The sequence below is a fragment of the Monodelphis domestica genome, chromosome 7, assembly GCF_027887165.1.
Source record: "Monodelphis domestica isolate mMonDom1 chromosome 7, mMonDom1.pri, whole genome shotgun sequence".
Lineage (NCBI taxonomy): Eukaryota > Metazoa > Chordata > Mammalia > Didelphimorphia > Didelphidae > Monodelphis > Monodelphis domestica.
Window position 1 is genome coordinate 153,906,446 of NC_077233.1, and position 22,765 is coordinate 153,929,210.

The following is a 22,765-nucleotide window of genomic DNA, read 5'->3' on the forward strand; positions in this document are numbered from 1 at the left end:
AAACTCTGGGTCAAAGAGTGGAGATATTGGCTTCACTTTTTATCATAATTCTGAATTGTTTCCCAGCAGTTTAGATCAACAAAAAGTCTACCAACAACAAGTTAGTGTCCTTGCCTTCCCTCTGCCTCTTATGCAATGGCTGTCACTATTATTTGACATGTTTTCCAGTTTGTTGGATAGGATACAAAACTTCAAAGTTGTTTTAATTTTCATTTTCTATATAAATAGTAACCTGGTGTACTACTCGACATGATTGTTAATAATTTAAATTCTTTTGGAATTTTTTTTTCCTCTTTTGACCACTGGGAAATGAATCTTAAGTCTCTTGTGTTGTAATATATTCTCATATTCAAGAAAAATGACAGTTTATTAGATATTAAATTTTATAAAAAGACAACCACTTCCTGACACTGAAACAATAAGACTGTTTATGTTCTATTTTCCTCAGAATCCACAAAAGTAAGAGATAATTTAAAAATGGAAGGAACCAATCAAACCATCGTGACAGAATTTGTCCTCCTGGGACTTTCTAACTATCCAAAGATAAAGATTATTTTCTTTGTGCTGGTCTTATGGATGTACCTGATAATTCTACTGGGCAATGGAGTATTGATCATAGTATCCATCTATGATTCCCACCTACACACACCCATGTATTTCTTCCTTGGTAATCTCTCCTTCCTGGACATTTGCTATACAACATTTACCGTGCCCCTAACTCTAGACAGCTTCCTCACTCTGAGGAAAACCATTTCTTTCTCCAGCTGTGCAATACAGATGTTTCTGGCCTTTGCCATGGGAGCAACTGAATGTGTGCTCCTGAGCATGATGGCATTTGACCGCTATGTGGCTATCTGCAAGCCCCTGAGATATCCTGTTATTATGAGCAAGGGTACTTATGTGGCAATGGCATCTGTGTCCTGGGTAACAGGAGTTCTTAACTCAGTGGTCCAAACATCTCTTGCAGTTAGATTACCATTTTGTGCAGACAATGTCATTGATCATTTTATTTGTGAGATCCTGGCTGTCCTGAAATTGGCCTGTGGAAATATTTCCATCAATGTACTGAGCATGGCGGGATCAAACTTCATCTTTCTAGTGATTCCTCTAATATCAATTACCATCTCTTACATTTTCATACTTAATGCTATCCTCAGGATTCCTTCTACAGAAGGGAGACATAAAGCCTTTTCCACCTGTTCAGCCCACCTAACTGTGGTGATTATCTTCTATGGAACAATCTTCTTCATGTATGCAAAACCCAAATCTAAGAACTCTATTAGAGCAGACAATGATATCACAGACAAATTCATCACACTATTCTATAGTGTGGTGACTCCTATGCTCAATCCCATCATTTATAGTTTGAGAAACAAAGATGTTAAGGCAGCAGTAAAGAATATTTTGAATCAAAAAACATTTCACTGAGTGTGCACAAAATGATTTGAACCTTAAAAATGCATTTGCTAATGGTTAGATTTTATTTTTTTTAAACTGTTAGCATTTCGAAATATATTATGTGTCAAGTTTAAACTCTTCAAAATCTTGGGCATTGAATTATTAAATTAATAATTACTGATCCAAAAGTCATGTCATCTATCATTTGAATGCAGAAATTCATATATCAAACTCCTCTTCATCTAGAAAATTAGTATAGCAATAAGATCTGCCTATTATGAGGGCAAAATTAAGATTTGTAAAGAATTTTGCAAACCTTAAAGCAATATATAAATGCCAGTTATGTTTATTTTTAGGTAAAGGTATTTATCCAGAGAAGAATGTTAACAGTCTTCTCATCACTACTAGGACCATAAAGTAATTAAATAACACCTTGAACTTAAACTGAATGGTAAGGAGCACATACAGTTAGCATCAAAGTAAAGATTTCAAGATAGGAATATTTGGTAGTTTGATTAAATTAGAGATTCCAAAAGAGGGGGTAGGGGTTTTAGGGGGGAAATAAGGTTTCTCCAAGTTCTGCTTACTCTTATGAGTTTAAATTAAAAATATTATACCAAACCTGATGATTAGAACCCAGAAAGAAAGGAGATAAGTACTTATCCCCCAATTATTTAAAGAAGATAGAAGGGGGGAGGAAATGAAAAATATTTAATATACAATGATAAGAAGAGTAAAATAAATGGAGGACCCAATACTATCTATCCTCTTTTTTATCAATTTCCATGAAATCTCTCAATAAAATCACAAGATAGAGGAAGGAATTGTTGAAAAAGAAAAATATATCGCAAAAGACTATAACCAGGCTGGCAATAGTAGGAATACTGGAGACAGGAAGAGAATGATCCTTGTCCCTGGGCTGCTATAGAAATTGCTAGAGTAATTAATGCTAAATATCCTCTAAACTGCTTTTCCCAAGTTATAGCAAAATCTGTTGGAGACCTTGAAAAAGTATAATTCTCATCCATATCATCTCTTTCTTATGCAAATTTGCACATGAATGGATAATTGTAATTATGTATTATATTAAAATTTCAAATGCAAAAAAAGTTATTTAGTGTCTTAGTATTTTGTTTGTTGGAAGGATTTAGATGTCTCTAAAATTATTAATGCATCTTTTAGTCCTATGTATTTCATAAATACCCACTCTTGTTTTCAAGAAGAAATCTGAATATGAGGTTTATAGAATGCTATCTGCAAATTACCAACATCAGAAGTTTCCTAAATTTAAAAGCTTAGTTTGATGGAGCACATGGAGAGCAGAATGTTCTACAAAGTACTTTTTAGACTAGCAATACGGAACTTTTGAAAATTATATAGCCAAGAAGTATGAAAATCACCCAGTCTAACCAAAATCAAAACATGAGGGTTTTTTTTTCAATATCTCCAACAAGTAGTCACCCTTTCCTGAAGTCTGAAGAATATTACTGATCAGGGACTTCCATTTTGAATAGCTCTAGTCACTGGGAACCTTTCCTTTATTTTAATCTAAAATCTTACCCTTTTGTCATTTCCACCAATGCTCTGAGGTCAAGCATGACAAAGTTAATCCCTTATTTATATGGAAGTCCTTCAAATAATTGAAAACTTCAGTCAAGCTTCTCTTAACCTGTCTTCTTTTCTCCAAGACAAAAATCCCATAGCTTTGTTAGCAGATCGTCATACTATATGGTTTCAACTGTGACACCATTCTAATTGCTCTTCTATGACTATAAACCTTTAGATTGGAGAACCATAGAAAAAGCTAACTGAATAGTCTCATATTAAATGTATTTAAATTAAATCCTATTGAGGTGAAATTAGTTTTCAAAGGGCACACAAGGAGTAAGTAGCAGAGCCAGGATATGAAGTGTAAGAGTAGCTTGCAAAGATGAGAATGGAACGTTGAAGAAGACATGATTGACAGGCAAGGACCATTGGAAGCAGAGGAGCATGGAAGAAGAAAGGAGGACCAGAGAGAGTTCCCAGAGGAAGAAGGGGCTTTTGAGACTAGATCTCGAGGTGAGAGGTGGTTTCTCTCCTTCCTGGAGATCTTTCAAGAGCCAGCGGAGAGATAACCAAGAGAAACAGTCTTGGAACTTCTCAAGAAGTGTTTTGCTGTATCTTGATATCTCTAGCAACATCTAAAGAAAGATGCAGGTCCCATTGGACCTGTGGGGCCTCAGACTCAATGGCCTTAGAGCTGCAGCCTCCCCTTCTCCCCCCCCCCACCCCCAGTCTTATAGCACCTGCCTTACTCTTGCCTTGATCCCTTAACATTTTAATTTAGCTTAAAAGATAGCTGGGAAGGGGAGGAGAATTTCTGGTATGCCCTAAAGCATCCAGAAAGGACCTTGAAGGGTTTAGATATAGGGACACCTCTTAACCTCAAACCGACCCCCCACTTCCAAAATACCTTAAGTTTATTAAAGTCTTCTTAAACCACAGTCAGATTTGAAGAAAGGGATTTTATGTAAGGAGCTTTGATAAAACCAATTCTCTGAGGCTACTGACCAGTCATTGTACAGTGCTGGTCAGGCACTCCTCCCCACCTCCATCAGCAAACGAGGGGAGGCTTGTCTTCCTGGGGGATTCTTGCTTGAGTATTTTGGGGGTACCCCCACCATCATCCAATAGGGGAGACCCCACCCTTCAACTTACCAACACTGGTCTACAACTCAGGATCCCCATTTTCCTGAGATATACCTTCTGTTATCACAGCCCAGGAAGAGTGAGTGAGAGAGTACTATGGGAGCCATTCCATCTTGACTCCTACCTTTCCTCACTCATCTGCTACAAGTAACAGCTTCCTCAGGATCAATTACAACTGATCAGCAAATTATCATTACAAAAGCCAGGTACTCTGAATACAAATCAAGGACACCTTTTTTTCACTGTCCTACCCACACTTCAAGCTGTCACTGTCATTTCTAAAGTTTGATACCTAGCACTATAAACAATACTCCAGTTATGACCTGAGTACACAGAGGTCTAATTACTTCATGTATCATGGCATATACTTCTATTAATGTAGGTAAAAATTACATTACCTTTTCTGGCTGCCATACTGCCCTCTCTAATATCTCTACTAAACTGTCATTCAGTATTTTGTTTAAGACCTTCAATAACAAAGAACTCACTACCTCTTTATTTAGAGAAAGACCCTCTCAAGAAGATTGGGAAGACTCCCTAAAAATGATTCTCATTGATAAGATCGTAGACCCATTTGTGTATCAAAGTAAGGAGGTGAAAGATAACAATCTGACAGACTCCATAGATTTCTTTGAGTTCAGAAGAAGGCAGATAGGGTACCAGTACATGAAATTCTACAATGAAAAGGGGGTTTTTTGTTTTTTTTTTACCAGGTGTGTAGATATATTTTATTTTGAAAAGAAATTATAAATATTTACGCATAGGAATTTTCTTCCTCAAAGAAGCCCCCAAATAATTTAATATTATTCATTCTTTAGGAACTAGTCTTCCAACATCAGCAACCTCACACTCATCATAGTAGGTCAAGAGTGATGGGAAAACCTTAAGGAAAGAATTTTAATTATATAAATGAAAATTATTCCAAATAGTAAAAAAGAGGGAAATATCTAAAGAGACCAATATTAAGACATACTGAACTTCATTGACCAATCAATATTTCTTTACATCTACCAAAGAGGTCAGTTGCCAACTTCTTAGAACAAAATTAATACCAACTTGGAATAAAGAATCAAAATAAGAAGCTAGAGCACACAATTAAAAAAAAACTCTAATCTAACTTGACAAATTTAAGCAAATTATTAATTTTAAGAAATGTAAAAGTGATAAAAAATAATTTGTTATTTGTAAGAACAGCCTGACTTCTATTTCCTAACAAAGCTCAATTAATGTCAACAAATTGTCACATTGAAACCATAATAACCAAGAAACTGCTTCCATTAACAAATACTTGATCTCTTTATCAAGCAGAGAAATATAGCCAACTGGGGCAATACTGGTTTAGCACATAAACTTTTTTCTTTCTCGTCTTACATACTCAAAGTTGACATGTTCATATAACACTGTGGTCGTTCCCAAGGTATAGAATCCATACTGATGAAATTACTAATTTCTAGGATCAACATATATGCAAATGAGAGAAATGGTGTCTGATGTTGGGAACATACCCTAACAAAGAGTAGGCACTGTAATTTATGTACATGGGACCAAAAGCCCAGAAATAAAGTCACTAGGATTTTGGAAATAAATAAATAAAATTAAATTTGAAAAAAACACCCTTGTGGAATTATTATTTCTACTATGTAGCAAAAGAAGAGGAATATCTAAAGGGTCTCCAACCTCAAACAGTTTTGTGATCTAAATGAAACACTAAGTTTTATTAACAAGTTTACCTGTAATCCCAAAGCAGAATAACTAGGACAAGGAACTAAGACTTGGACAAAAGGCATTGGCAGGGTATCATGAAACATGCTTCCCCTCTTTAGCAGTTCTCTGACCCATAATTTTCACATGTCATGGTCAGTTACATGACATCACTACCTTCAGAGTCCCATACCAATCTTACATGGCACCACCCTCCTAGGGCCAACCTTTCCCATTGCCTTGTTCACCCATCTTTCATTTTCTCCATTCTTGCATGTTTCAAAGCACTTGAAGGAAGCATCTAGTCAATCAACCAAGAAGCAGTTTTTAAACATTAACTATGTGTCAGACACTGTACTAAGCACTGGAGATGCAAAGAAAAACAAAAACATGGTCCCTTAAATCAAATCATATTGACATGGAGAACATAAAATGCAAACAACTATAAGAATAAAATATATACACAGTATAAATAAAGGATGGACTGAGAGGATTGTGACTGCCTCTACCCTACCAGCTCAAGTACAAAAGCCTATAAAGAGAAGACCTGCCTAGATGCTGATGAGTCAACATAGAACTAGGAATTGAATGAGTTGTATCTAGGCCTTGAAGTAAGAGGTCCTTAACCTTTAGTCCATGGATGTCCAAGGGGTCCATGGATAGATTTACAGGTGGGGCATGAATTTATATAAGTGAAAAAAAATATATCTTTATTTCAATATAATTGACTTTCTTTGTAACCTTAGGTATTTTATTTTATGCACTTAAAAACACTATTCTGAGGAGTCCATAGACTTCCCCAGACTGACAAATAACTTTGCATTAAATACCATCTGAGGTTTCTTCATCTCTAAATCTGTGATCCCACCATCTCCAAAGCCTCCATCTTTCTTAAAAAGCATTTATAAAATTATGCCAAGCAGTAATGATGTGTATAAATAGCCTAGATTTTCCTCTAATGTTTTTCTACTACCTATACAACTAGGGGTGTTCAGGGAGGGGTAGTATCTCTGGTATGGAGGGCTTGTTGTGCCCTCCTAGGGCAGCTCTCCAGCCTCTGACCCCCACCTGACACCTAGCTCTCACTTGTGGCTCCCAGTAGCTGCTAGCATGCAGTAGCGGCCACACCCCGAGCAACGGCTTCGGCAGGCCAGCCAAACCTTGTGAGGGTAGCCATCGGGTTGTAGACCCCTGGTGAACTAGGGCTTTGCTCACCAGCATGTGAAGACTGCTTCGGCCGAACAGATGGAAGAAACCAATAAGAAGGTTCAACGGCTGAGATGGCGACGCAGCAAAGCACTGTGGAGTGTTTAGGGCGTGTTGGAGCACAAAAGACAACACGGCCATCCAATGCAGCTGAGGAAGTCTCCAGGTGTAACGACTTTTTGTGCCACTGGACCCAGGCTTCCAACGCTGAGAGAGTGGGACTGTCTCTGTGCATCTACTTTTCCACTTAAATCTCCTTCACGCACAAGTGTCTTTGTGCATACTCATCTATCATAGACGAAAACGCACAAAGACAATCGTCATCCTCGGTTACGGAGAGACTACTACTACTATAAAACTATGTCCCTATCAGTATTGTAAAAGGGAAATGTTAATCCCTTTCTCTAATTTAACTGGGGACCTGGAGGTCCTTTTACCATAGAGATGTGTAGGGATTAACCAGCCCTAAGTGAAAGGAAATAGAAACCAGAGAGACAGGAAGTGAGTTAAGAAGGGGAAATAAAAGGCCAGTGTGGGGACTGAGATGGGCTTTTGGACCTTTTTTGGGTTGGGAGATGATTAGTAGTTGGTAGTTGGTCATTGATCGTTGATCGTTGGGGGTTGGTTGCTGGTGGTGTGGGTTGGTGATTACTTGGTAGTTAGCAGATAGATAGATATTTATCTGCTGGTGAGCTGAGCTGAAGGGGATCAGCTGGACTTTCTCTAATGGCAGTTATAGGTGGTTATAAGGTAGTTAGTTAGGCAATTTTTCTTTATATCTCTTTCCTATATTTCTCTCCTCTACTATATTTACTTTATTATGTTCTTTTACTATCTCTATTTTAATAAAACTAAATTGTTAATTGTTAAAAGTTGCTCTCTTATTTTGCCAAACTCCTAATTTAACCTTTACAGTATGAATAATGAATCCCATAAAAAAATCACATGTATTCTGTGGTTGGGAAAAAAAGGAGGGAAAGGAAGGGACGGAAGGTAGCCAGGGGTCCCCACAGTACAGTAGGGAAATTGACCAGGGTCTTCTTGTTGGTAGGCTAGGAAATTAAATTAAATTAAGCTAGAACTCCATAGAAAGTTAGGTAGTTTTATTTAGGGTTAGTAAAGAAAGGTTTGGGAAAGTCAGGGAAAGTTTGATCTCCAGCAGGATATCAGGGATCAAAGTTCTCCACCTAGGTTAGGAGTGTGAGGAAGGGGAAAAGCCAAAACCTTCTCTTCTCTGTGCTCTTCCTCTGACACCTCCCACAAAGGAAATGGGATGTGTCAGAGGAAGTTGTGGCAGAGATATAGTCTCCCAGGGCTTAGGTCCACTTCAAAAGCACAATTCAAAATCACACTATTTGAAGTAATGATTAGACAGAATGTATCCATTTGTTCTTATTCACTTGAAATAGTCATTTAATAATGTAATTACTTCTCAGGATTTATTATTTACAATCATCCATACCAAACAATAAAACTCATTGTCCATATCAAAGGAATGTACATTTTCATATTAAAGGAAAATTCTTCTAATACTATCATTTTCTTACTATTCCGAACATAAAGAGGTGTTGCATTTTATCAAAGACTTTTTCATGATTCATACTTTTTCTTACTTTGATATGATTTATGGGGAGTGGAGAGAAACCTTCTTCCTCACCCCCACAGTCCTCTGGGACCAGCAGTAAGAGTCACATTCCACAAAGCTCCTTTTTGTCTACTATACCAATGGGCTGGCAAGTTTTCCTTTTAAGTTCACCAAGGATTTGACCAATCTTTTGCCAACTAATGGCAAGCTGCCCCTCTAATTCTTTGAAGAAGCACCTTGATTCTATGTGGAGAGATAACAGGTAGACATTTCTTTGAACTTTAGCTTGTTAATAAATCATCTCTTTCCTATCTGCCTCTTATTTTCTCTTATTAACTGGGCCAGGAGAGATACACACACTCATACACACACACATATTTATTTTTGCTTATTCATTACTTAAGTAAGAAATAAACTAGTCACTAGAATAGAGTCTCATAATGGTTTCTGTTACATTTGGAGAAGATTTCAAACCCAGATAAGGCAATTGTCAATGCAATTTTATTAGTGGATTAAATGCAAAATAATGTAAAAATGTATAAATGCAATGCAATATAATTGCTTTGTCAACATTCCCAGGAACTCTTCCAAACATAGATATCATCCTGCTTATCTCCCAGGGTGCCAACTTTTGAAATGGCAGTCAGGAAAGTCATCTGTCTATCATGTTCCCTTTTCCCTAGGCATTCTGTGATAATAAGGCCTTACTGATACAATTCAGGCTATATTTCCGAGATGACACTTCCTGGAATCTCGAGTACAATTGGAGAGCATCACACAAAATGGTATTTTTGACACCGTGAATTCCATCTTGATTTCATCTTCTTCTTTCTCATTAAAGAATTCAGTAGAGATTATTTTCAGTACCACAAGATTTAGGAGTTTTGTCAATGGTAAGATTAACCCATTCATTTTACTATAAGTAGCGTTAGCCCTAATACTGGCATTACTTTATATTAATATCTACATACAAAGGAAGACAAGAAACAATGTAGACCATTACTGATCATTATAAACTAGCATTTAATACTTTGATGAAAAATCAGGCATGGGTATCTTCAATTAAAGAAAAAGAACAGAGGATTAATTAAACTTAATTGAACAGTTACTCTGATAAAAGGAAAGGGCTGCTTGTTAAACAATTATAGGATCATAGATTTAAAGCAAGAAGGAAATTAAAAGTCTTCAAGTCCAAATTTCTCATTTTACAGATGCAGAAATTTAGGCCCAGAAAGGTAAAGTTTATGTAGGTAGTAAATGTTAGGATCAGGATTTGGACTTGGGTTCTCTGACTAAATCCAACAATCTTTTCACTTTTAAGTCAAATTCAAATAGGTGTCCTGGTACAAAAACATACAAAAAAAAATGTAATTACTACATTGTTCAGATTACAATAATGGAAAGTAGTGCAAGTTGTTCATATTCGTAAAGCTCTTGAATTAGAAAAGAATCATTCTGAGTTTGGAAAAAGAAGTGTTAGTGGAAATATTCATGAAAGAAAAAGAGTTCTAATTTTGGAATCAGCGTACTTAGTTTTAAATATTGGTTCTGCTATTTACTGCCAATATAATCTTGGCAAAGTCACTAAATCCTTCTAGGTCTTATTCTCCACATCTGTAAAATTAAGAACTGGACTAGTAGAATCTGTGTACTGTGAAAAACTGATTACTGCTACAGAAAGACTTGCCAGCAAGTGTAAGTCATGGAACTTTGAAGATCTGTAAATCGAGGAAAATTCCAGAGAAGAATGTGGCCAGGGAGAAGGCAGTTTGAATAAGCTAGCACACAAACTGAATTACTCACTCCTTCTTCCTTGAGACTCTGAAGAAGAAAGCTGACAGAGAGATTCACTCTGTAGTTTATGGCAACTGGTTTCAACTTGAAGACTTGGGCTTAGCTCTGAAGATCTTTTCAAATTATTAACAATATTCCCTTAAAGACAATTCAACTCTACTTTCTTGATATTTAATTTATAATAGGTTAGGGAAACCCAAAATTCTTTCTATCCTTATTCCCCACTCCCTATCCTTTCTTCCTTTAAAAAAATCCTTTTCCAGTATTTTGAAGTGAAATTAGTCTATTGAAAACTGCTATCACTTACCATCTCTGAATAGCTATTAAGATCAAATAGAAGGAAGCAGGAAGTGGGTGGAGGGAGGAGAATTGAGAATAAAGTCTCTCCTTGACCTTATTTCTTAGAGTCATTGTCCCAGTTTTTCTCTTTACCTTAAATACCCTATTAATTGAGCCTCCAATACAGTACCCTATCATTATTTTTACAGAATGTTTCAGTTGCTAAATTATTTTCAGTCATATCAAACTTTACATTGCCCTATTTGAAGTTCCCTTGGCAAAGATACTGGAATAGTTTGTCATTTCCATCTGGAGCTATCACATATAATTTACTCTAATGAAGCCTGGATTTGGTCAGAAAAGGTCTAACTAGACAGAGAATGTCAGGCATCATACAGTTCTTGAATAGGTCTTGGGTAATAGCACAAAATAACCCAAAAAGCCACTCTGCTACAAGTATCTCCCCCCCAAAAAAGTCATGGCTCCTACAACTATTGGAACAATGTCTAGGACTGTGATCAAAAGTTGGCAATTAGAGATATAATCCCCTTATCGTGTCATATCACTATATTCAATAGTAGAACATTTCTTAAGAATGTGATATATAATAGAATACTACTGTTCCATAAGAAATGATAAGCAAGTAATTTTTTTTTAATTTGGACAACCTATATGAAACTATAAATAATAAAATGAGTATAACTGAGAGAACATTCTAGGCTGCTACAGAATTAATATTTGAAGAATAACTTGTGAATGTCTACCTCCAAAGAAAGATCTGATAAGTAGAAACACAAAAGATAAATTTTATATATGCATTTGTTTTGTTGGATGATGCCTTCTATAATGTGGGGAGGAAGAGAGAAAGATCTGGACATTTTAATGTAAACAACAAAAAAATTAATAAAAAGGATTCTTAAAAACAATGTGATATTTGAACCTGCTTTACAAACTACCATCCACTCCATAGATAGATTTTAAGCAAGGCTGTTCATAGGCATGAGCATATGCATGAAGATATTTCAGATAGGGACCTCTCCCATGAGATAATGCATGAAACCAAAGATAAAAAGGAAAGAGGGAGAAGGAGTTGTTTCACAGAACCAAAAAACACACCACTCAAGGCTGACAGTATATGTGATATTTCACATTTCACATTCACTTTTGTCTCCAATTTTACAAAGGAAAATTATTTTTAAAGTTTTCTTCTTGACAAATTGTTTCTTTAGGTATCACAAGTATGAACTCTCTTCTCAAATGTCTTTTAATGAATTTTATGAATGCTCACTTTGGAAATATCAATAACACTTCACAGATTTTAATATGCAACTGATTTTAGCCTCCAATTCTGAAAAAAAAAAACATATATATATATATATGTTCCCATACTCAGACAACTAGTCTCTATAATAGTTTAGGAACACCACTAAAATTAATTACATCATTAAGATGTTTTTTGAGAAGATTGTAAAGGTCAGAAGAGGCCAGGATGTGAAGGGTTTAAAATATCAAACAAGAGTTTATATTTGATCCTAAAGGCAGTAGGAAGCCACTGTATTTTACTGAGTAGGAGAATGACATGATGAGACATAAGCTTTACAAATATCTCTTTGGGAAGGATGAGGAAAATATATTGGAGGAGAGAGAAGTTTGAAAGAGGGAAAACAAAAGTAGTATCTTAGTCCAGCCAAGGGAAAATTATATCCTTGATTAATAAATTTAAGATATAGGTGGTATAACAGGTGGAACTCAGTATACAAAGTCAAAATGTCCTGGATTCAAATTCTCAATTCTGCTACTTCCTTCTTGTGTGATCTTGGCCAAGTTATGTAACCTCCATGACCTACAGTTTCTTCCTTTGTAAAATCACAAGTTGGGCCAGATAATCTCCAACATCTAAATATTATTATCTATAATTTAAAATATTTTGAAATGTCAGTCCAAATAATTGTCTGACCAACAAATATTTTCAGGTCATTATGTCTCATAGGCATTGACAATAGGACAGTACAATTCTTGTGATAATAGGTCATATAATTCACATTGAATCAAAGAATGTATTGCTCCATCACTGAATTTGAATGATCCATGTTAAATTTATCTCTGCAGGATATTGGATGCGATTGAATTGGAACCAAAGACAGCTTTGAGTTAAGGTTTTGTCATGGGCCATCTGGGCCTCTTTAAGCAGATAGAAGTGACTGAGCCTAAATTTCTTATACAATTAGGTAGTTAAAATTATGTAATTCTGCATAATTACGTAACATATTTCTTGCCTCAGAGTTTTTGGAAAATTCAAATGAGATAATATTTATACAGGCACTTTATAAAGTACAAAGCACTAAGTACTATAAATTAAATAAATTTTAAGGGGGCAGCTGGGTAGCTCAGTGGATTGAGAACCAGGCCTAGAGACGGGAGGTCCTAGGTTCAAATCCGGCCTCAGCCACTTCCTAGCTGTGTGACCCTGGGCAAGTCACTTGACCCCCATTGCCTAGCCCTTACCACTCTTCTGCCTTGGAGCCAATACACAGCATTGACTCCAAGATGGAAGGTAAGAATTTAAAAATAAATAAACAAATTTTAAGTCATTTTTTCTAAGGATTTTAGTTTTCTTATTAGCCAGAAAGCTGCCATAATTCTTTAAAAAAAACATAAAAAAAGAAAGACTATCACAACCTCTGATTTCAATGATGTAGGAAACTTGCAGTGAGAAAATCCTCTCTACCAATGCAGATCATCAACTCTTCTGAGAAATATAATCTTGGAGTTTCACCTGGAGCCTTAAGAGATTAATTTCACCAATAACTATGTGTCAGAGTCATGACTTGAACACTCTATCTGCTATGCAAACCTACCTATTTTCAAACCATTCTTACATAAAGATAGATAGGTTAACTATGTAGCTAAATATATAGCTGGTAGATAGATATGTGATTAGTAGTCCATTCTGTGTAAAAGCCAGATTCATTTAGACACAAATATTTCTCTATTTTCCATATTAGCAATATTTAATCTCATTTGTTTCCAGGTTAACCAAATACATTTTTAATGTTGTCAAGTAGTGGTAGTAAGCAGAAAGACAATGCACCACGTTAAGGGCTTAGCAGCAGATGACACCAAAGAAACTCAAATTATGTATGATCTTCCCATAAGCACACAAAGTTAAAAAACTATATTTACAAGTACAAAATACTCAGATGGCCATTTACCTCTGAGTTTGAAAAATGACTTCTTTGTGCTCAGAAGCAATTTTCTACTTGACTTATAACTTCTCTGATACTCGTAATCAGGACACTGTTGTCCCCAGCACATGATCAAGGCCAGAATAATGACAGGGTGGATAGAGGAGGATAGAGGATAAAGTGGTCATTATTTTCTTCAAATTTCATGGAAAAACAGAGCATTTACCTAGAAAGTGGGAAATGTGACCATATTGGAAACCAGGTGAAATGTTCACATTCTCAGGCTTATGAATTTTTTAATTGTTTTTAGGTACATGTAAAAATAATTTTCAACAGTTGTTTTCTGACATTTTCAGATTCAGAATTTCTTCCCTTCTCCTCTTCCTTCACACTCTCAAAGTCAACTCAGTCCTAGCCCACCTGTGTCCCTGTCCTCCTCTCTCTTCCCTTTCCATTGTGTGCTCTCTGGGATGATCACCAATTAGTTTATTATAAAATAGCCATAATAATCTCTCCATTTTGTAGGATTCCTAGTTGAAAAGTGTCACTTTCTTTTTGAGAACTTTTCTGATCCCATCCCCCAGTGCCTGCTGCCTCCTCATACCCTGAAAACCATTGAACTTACTATTCATATATTTAGTAGTTACTTATATATGGATAGAATATGAGGTCTCTCAATTTCCATATCTAATCAGTTACTAAATCAGTTGCCTTACCAAGCAGAGAGTTCCACAGAAGCAAAGAACAATACTGATTTGTAATATAAACTTAACTTGATTTTTAAAATATCTTCCTCTCTCCCCGTTCTTGTAAATTCTGTTACTAGAATCTCCTCCTTCCACATAAGATATACAGTCTTTTTTCTTCATTCCACCCTGTGGAGATGATTATTTCAATGGCCACGAGAAATTGTTGGCAGCTTTGAAATGCTTGCAAAAGGGACTGGAAATTTTCTGTAAAACCAAGGGGGAAGAGAATGGTAACTGGGGTTACAGATGACACGTTTTTAAGTTTAATCTGCATTACTGACATTTCCTCCATCACTTCCTCATGTCTAAAATATAAACAAAATAAAAAAGTTTTAATTTGTAGCATTTGTCAAATTCTAAAGTGTGAATGCTCACACTGAGAATTTTAGAAATGGCTCAAATGATCTAGTACATGCTGGTTACAGTACAGCTCTGGAAAGAGAGTTGATAGATGAGCAATTCTCTCACAGCAATGGGAAGTCTCTCAAAGGGCAGTAACATGGTAGTAATGTGTAAGATCCTGGACTCAAGTGACATGAAGGAGGCTCATGAGGCATGAACAATGAAAAGCCCATGAACTTCTACAGAGAGCAAGTATGTCCATCCTGGCCCACTCCATGTCAAAGCTTTAGGAGAACTTTCTATTTGGGGGCTTAATATCAACATAAGATGAATCACATTGCCCTAATTGTGTATACCTAGAATCCCAAGAAGAGATACAATAATCATTGCCCTGCTTGGCAGACTAACCTTCTACTGCCAATGTGAATAAGGAAAGCAGCTTGAATAAAAATATATGTGGACCACACAGATAAGGAAGCTGAGACTCATAGAGTCCTAAATTATTAGTCCATGGTCACAAAAGTTGTAATTACCAGCACCAAGATTTGATTCAAGAGTCTGATTTTTTTAACTCTAAATTTAATACTTTTTTTTCAGATCATGCTGCCCTTCTTGTTACTAGTAGAGGATTCTAGAGAGCACAATGAAAAAGGAAAGCAGAGAATAAGAGATTAAGGAGAGGTCTAGGGCTGAGTATATTATGGGGAGGGAAAAACAGTCATCATTGCATACCTCTTCCATAGTATATCCTTCCTAATCATTCTGCCCTTCAATTCCAGCATATGCTGATCCAGTAGTCCCAAGGTCAGAGACAATCAGTCAAAGCTGTAAAGAGGGCCAAAGAGAGTGGCCAGTTGGACATAGCACTTGATGATGACTCTATGGTCCAACTGAGGAAATGCACTACACTAATATTTGATATCCTAGAAAGAGAAAAAGCTCCTAACCCTAGGTCAGCATTCTCATCTAAAACAAAGTCCTAGTGTGCTGACCAGAATCCAGAAGTCAGTGAACACTTCTACTTTCAAATAATTCCACAGACACAGAAATAGTTTATTAATATTAAAGTTTAACTTCAACTAAAACAAAGTAACTGGGTCTGTGGGATTCCATACTTTTCCCTTTCTATAAAAACTAAATTTCCCCCTGAATAAAACTTTCCCTTAAAGCAACAGGAAATTTAAATTATCTTTTATTCCAAATGATCCTTTGCAAAATGGATTGGGAACTTGAAATGGACAGAAACATTGAAAAAAAACAAACTTGAAAGTTTCGTTTTTCCAAGGTTTTGACCTTTGATCTTCTAATAGAGATCTGTATTAGTCAGTAGCTCTGTAACATGCCTGATATCCATATTATGTGGCAGTGATGTTTATTTCATTGAATAACAAAAAATGACAGCAGAAAATTTATGTTGCTGAAAATATGAAAATTTTCAATGACTTCTTCCATAGCCACTTTTTCGACCTTTTGATAAATATTTTCTCAGTTTAGCTTGAAATAAATAGCTATCATATGCTTTTTGCATATTATATTGATCATCACTCTATTTGTTGGGAGGAAAGAGTTTTCTGACTCAGAATGTGGTCAGGTAGAAACTTCTTTCTGAGCAAGGAAGAAGCTATTTCTCAAACTTAGATGTAAATAGACATCTCTATCACTGAATTTTAAATATTTAGAAATAGAGTCTTATGTACTCAGACATAGAATACACATTTTGTGGGCTGTGTGGGCCTTGGTGTCAAATCCCTTTCTGCTATATATATTTTAAAGTGCATTTAGTGGGGGCAGCTGGGTAGCTCAGTGGATTGAGAGCCAGGCCTAGAAATGGGAGGTCCTAGGTTCAAATCTGACCTCAGACACTTCCCAGCTGTATGACTCTGGGCAAGTCACTTAACCCCCATTGTCTAGCCCTTACCACTCTTCTGCCTTGGAACCAAAGCACAATATTGATTCCAAGATAGAACGTAAGGGTTTTAAAAAAGTGCATTTAGTATTTATGATCAAAACAATGACTTGCCTATAGTGACATTGAATTAGTGAGAAGACAATAATTATCTCAAAATGAGTACTTGTTTTATAATGTTAGTGATACTCTGAGTTAATCTCTGTTGGAAAATCTATAATTTAGCTTCTAAATGTACTTCAATTTTACACAAAAGAAGGTAATAAAAAAGAGCTCTTATTTGTAAAGTTTAATATCAAGATAAACCCTTATTTGATACATAAATTAAAGTCATTGATCATTATCACTTCTGCTGACATATAAGTGGCTCAATGGATTGAGAGCCAGGCCTAAAGAAGGGATCTCCAGGGTTCAAATCTGACCTCAGACATATCCTAGCTGTGTGACCTGGGGCAAGGCACTATAATAAAGGAGATCTTTGAGGGTGTATTTGATCTATACTAGATGACTAATGTATCAAGATTTTCCTACTCTCCTCCCTCAATACCTCCCAGTTTTTTCCTCCTTCTCCCTCCTGCCTCCCCCCCCCTTTTAGTCATCCACCTTCTAAGTAATCAAGGTTGTAAGATTTAAAATGGTTGAGGTTGTAAACTGTGGCAGTTAAAAGAGTTGGGGTCATAAACTGTAGTGAGTAAAATAGTGGAAGATATAAATTATGCTAGATGTAAGAGTGGGTGAGTAGATTTGACTGCAGAAAATATGTTTCACTACAGTGTCTTGGTTTTTAAATCAAATATAAGGTGGTCACCAGGGAAATATTCCCAATTATTCAAATACCCAAGTCAACTGGGTTTTATAGAGATTTTAATTAATACAAATGTGGAATTAAAGAAAAGAGAGAAAAAGGAAATAAGTATGAAGGGCCTTAAGCCAACATGGCCTAGACCTGAGTCTTAAGAGAGAGAGATCAGTCAGTCAGTCTTTTATCACTCACCACAAGGTCTGTCTAAGCAAGGATTCTAGTGACACCAGGATAGCTCCATCTCAGCTGACTTCACCAGAGAGAGTTCCAGCCAGAGTCCTCCTCAAAGAGAGATCCAGCCAGAGACTGTTTCAAAGGGCCTCTCTCCAGAGCCTCCAGAGGGACAGAGTCCCCTCAGAGGAGCTCCAGCGAGACCTCCTTAGAGATTGTCCTCCAAGAGCTTCCCTTCTCCAGAGCCTCTCTCAAGAGATTCTTCCCAAGTGATCCTCATAAGAGCTTCCTCCAAAAGGATTCTCCTCAAGCAATCCTCATCCACCTCATAAGAGATTTCTCCAAAAGGATTGTCCTTCAAGAGATTCTGCTTTTTCTTATATAGGGGGTTTTCTCCTATGACACTTCCCCTAAGTCCTTACATCTACCAATCACTATAGACGTTTTCCAAAGGACAACCCATTCTAAAAACACTGCTGGGTCGACTAATTCCCTCAGGAAGTCTGAACCAGAGAAAACACAGCTGAGTCGACTAATCTCCTCAAGAGAAAACCTCTGAATAAGTTTTCACCTCTTTGCTCCTGGCAAGTTTACAAGTTGCCCGACCTTTATAGGTACCTAGCATCCCATTGTATCAATTCTAAAAACAGGCATGGCTCAAAGAACTCCCTGCCTCATCATAAGCATGGGTCCAAGTACTTTCATTGTTTAGCAAGGAGTTTTCTCCCCTAAAGCAGTCTTAAGTACGGGTGGAGTAGAGGTCCTCCCATTTCTGATCCTGGCGAGTCAAAATGGGGAATGTTCCTGGTAGGAAATTTGTTCCAATGGTGGATTCCTCAATGTAGAAATTTTTAACATTCACAAGTCTGAGAAATTTCAAGACTTACAATGTGAACAATGAGGTTTAGAGAAGATACTCTTTTCTCAAGTAAGGGTTTTATTGGGGAAGACAGGAAAGGATGGAGGATGAGATAAGAGGGATGGGGTTTCCCTAGTTTATACAAGGAGCCTTGGTTTTGAGGATATTGGGGAAATGGCAGTCAGTCATTAGTAGAGACAGTCAGAGAGAGATAAGAGGACAATTATTTTTCTTCTTTCTTCTTTTCCAAACAGTCAGATAATCTCAGCTTGATTAATTCAAGTCCAGAGACACAATTAGCTCTTCAGGTTCAGCTACCACCCTCAGCCACACAAAAACCCTCCTCTCTCAAAAACCAAGAGCATCCAGTTCAGTTCAGCTGTGGGGTTAGCTTCAACTGTTTTTCCCAGTAATATTCCAGAATGTTACCTTTTGATTGACAGATGATGTCCTTTGCATGCATGTATATTCTCTTTTTTTTTACAGCACTTAATTCTCATTGCCTAGTCCTCACCCTTCTTCTCTCTTGGACCAAAGACAGTATTGATTTTAAGAGGGAAGTGAAGGGTTTAAAATATATATATATGGCTTACAAAATATATATAAAACCATGCTCTTCTCTGAACCTCACAAGTTTTATAAGCACATTTTATCCCTATGTGAAACTAAGGTTAAGAGAAGCAAAGACAATTGAACTCAATCCAGGTCACAATGATAGAGGCAGGACTCTTGATTCATGTCTGTCTAATTCCAGTCAAGTCTTGGGAACACTGTGTATCTTGCTGAAAAAGGCTTGGGTCTTACTCTCTTTCAGGAACTGAGGAGAACACACTAGGATTCTGTGATTGACGCAAATATCAGTGGTGATGTGCTCTCATTGATAAAAATATTCACTTTTTTTCAATGTTTGGAAGACAACATGGTCTAAATGTTTAAAACGGCCAACCAGTATCTTTGTCGATACGTTATATGCATTAATTTATAATCATAACTTGTATGATTTAGACAGATTCTTGTAAATTGTTCAATCTAACCTTATACTTTAGAGATGAGAAAAATAAGTTCCAAAGAAGTTTGATTTTGCTCATAGTCACATATCTAATGAGCTGATAATCCGGGGTTTGAATCCAAGTCTTCTCTGCCTTCAAAATCTGTACTTTCTTTGATGTTATATTTACCCTGAATTGCTCAGTCATTAGTGAAGTCACATTCAAAATAACAATCAAATGCATATGTGAATCATTTCTCTAATCCAATTGTGCCTGAGTTTTAAAATGGATCTCCAATAGTCAAGTTTTTATCTTAGATCTGAAATCTCTATTCTAGGATTTCCACGTGGATCTTTTGTTGCTGGCGACCATTACAAGGAAGCAAACCTGTTTTGTGCTGTAGCATTTTTAATTTTTAACTTCCATGTCTACTGTTTTTATGTCATTTTCTTTTCTGAATATATCCCTTTTCCATTCTCTACTCAGTTAGCTATACCTTGTAATGAAGTTTTTAAAAGAAAAACAGAAAAGCAGGTCAGTAAAACAATCCAGCACATAAACTGAGAGTGAAATATGTGTAAATGCAATGTTCCACATGTCTAGAAAGAAAGAAGACAATTGAGTTTTTTATTATCTCTTTGACTGAGCAAGGTTATTATAAATACATGGCTTTGTTTGTTTTGAAGATCATGGTCCCTTTCATTTGCAATGTTTTCTTCAACATTTAATTCTAGTTCTTATTTCTCTATACATCAGTTCATATATCCTTTCATGCTTCTCTGAAATTGTTCTACTGGTTATTTATTATTCTGCAGTAATATTTCATTACATTCATGTACCATCATGTATTTAACCATTCTCTAATTCACAAGGAACTATTTTGTTTTCAGATCTTTGTTATCATAGAAAGTCTACTGTGTATATTTAGGTATATGTGACCCTTTTCTTCCTAAATATTTGCTTCACTTTTTAGATAATTCCAAATTGCAATAACAAGTTTAGGCCACTATGAAGCTCTATTAAACAATAACTACATGTCCCTGCTTTCCCTCTACCCCTCAAGCAATGAATATTATATAACATTTTTGACATTTTGTTGGATATGACATAAAACCTCAGAGCTGTTTTGATTTGCATTTTCCATAAAAATAGTGATCTGGTGCACTATTCAATATAGTTATTAATAACTGCAATTCTTTTGGAAATTTTCTATTTTTCATATCCTTTGACCACTGGGAAGTGGATCCTACTTTCTTATACTGTAATATATTCCCATATTCAAAATATGCTGACAGTTTACTGAAGAGGTAATGATAAATACTTCCTGATACTACTACAAAAAAAACCTATTTATGTTTTGTTTTCCTCAAAATCCACACAAGTAAAAGAGAACTTAAAAATAGAAGGAACTAATCAAACCACTGTGAAAGAATTTGTCCTCCTGGGGTTTCTGATTATCCAGAGCTAGAAACATTTTTCATTCTGCTGGTCTTGTGGATATACCTGGGCAATGGAGTACTAATCACAGTAAACATCTATGCTTTCACCTACACACACTCATATTCTTGTTCCTTCACCCATATTCTTCTCTTCTTAGACATTTGCTACACAACCTGCTCTGTGCCCTTAACTCTAGAGAGCTTCCTCAATACAAGGAAAACCATTTCCTTCTCAGCTGTGTAGTACAGATGTTTCTGTCCTTTGCCATGGGAGCAAGTAAATGTGTATGCCTGAGCATTTGACCACTATTTGCCAAACTGCAAGCCTCAGAGATATCCTATGATTATGAGTTAATGGCATTTGTATCCAGGGTAGCAGGAATTTTTAACTCGGTGGCACAAACATCTCTTACAATTCAGTTAGCATTCTGTGTGAACAATGTTTTTGATCATTCTATTTACGAAATCTTGATTGCTTTGAAATTGTCCTGTGGATGTTTTTTCATCAATGTGCTTAGCACAGTGGGATCAAACTTCATCATTCTAGTTAACCTTTTAATTACCATCGGTTTCATTTTCATTTTGGTTGTCACCCTCAGAATTCCTTCTCCATAAGGAAGATGAAAAGCCTTTTCCACCTGCTCAGCCAATCTGACTGTAGTGATTATATTCTATAGAACTATCATCTTCATTTTTGCAAAGTGCAAATTTGAAGACTTTAAGAGCAGACAGTGATACCACAGACAGATTAATCACATTATTCTATAGAATTGTGCCTCCCATGCTCAATAGCAATCATTTATAGTTTGAGAAACAAGCTGCCTTAGGCAGTTGTGAAGAATGATTTGAATAAAAAACCATTTCATTGAGTGTACATGATATATTGTAATAACTTACACCTAAAATATGCATAGGTAATAGTTAAAACTGCTGGAGGCGGAGTCAAGATGGCGGCTTAGAAGCAGCAAAAGTTCAGACCTTTGAAAACCCTTCCTTACCAATCACAAACTGAATGCTTCTAGGGGACTGAAATTCAAACTTAACAACATGACAGAGGCGGGGAACCCTCCTTCTGGACTCAAATCAAAAGGTACGCTCCCCCCCCAAAAGCCTGATCCAAGAACACTCTGGTCTAAGGGGAAGGCAGAAGGAAGGTCTCAGGACCCCTCCCCCCCCAACCCAGAGCACTGAGCCCCCAGCGGCAGCAGGAACCTCTGGGTGGGCAAAGGTGCTGGTTTGGAGGGTCTACCTTATAAGCAGTGGGGCGCCGGGCTCAGAGCATTCAGCACGGGTGGTGGGGAGGCAGCCAGGGAGAGACCAGGGAGCCTGCAGCCCCGTGGCTGGGTCATTCCATCTGGCTCCAGTCTCACCTCAGGGCACATCCAGACCAACCCAGTTGAACCTAATCCCATCAGGACTGCTCAGAGCTTAAAGAGGCCAGGACCTACCCCTCCCTCCCCCCAAGTGCAGAGCCTCCCACAAGGACAGGAACCTCGGGGTGGGCAAAGGCACTGGGGTACCTTGCCGACAGTGGAGAAGCACCCAAAGAGAACTGGAGAGAGCCTGGGCGGCTCCAACCATTCCAGGAGTCTTCGGCCTCAGAGCACATACAGCCCAACCCAGTTAAACTTAATCCGATCAAAAGTGTCCAGAGGACAGGGAAGCTAAA

The 22,765-nt window shown here is 36.9% G+C and overlaps 1 protein-coding gene and 1 pseudogene across 1 annotated transcript; both read left to right on the forward strand.

Moving 5' to 3' along the window:
• Positions 1–477: 477 nt before the first annotated feature.
• LOC100010126 (olfactory receptor 13C8-like) lies at positions 478–1,527 on the forward strand. The gene has a single exon (XM_001362893.4). It carries the CDS (start codon positions 478–480, stop codon positions 1,426–1,428), a length of 951 nt encoding a protein of 316 aa, XP_001362930.3. The 3' UTR covers positions 1,429–1,527.
• A 1,826-nt stretch (positions 1,528–3,353) lies between these two features.
• On the forward strand, positions 3,354–21,901 carry LOC130455593 (olfactory receptor 13C8-like; annotated as a pseudogene).
• The last annotated feature ends 864 nt before the right edge of the window (positions 21,902–22,765 follow it).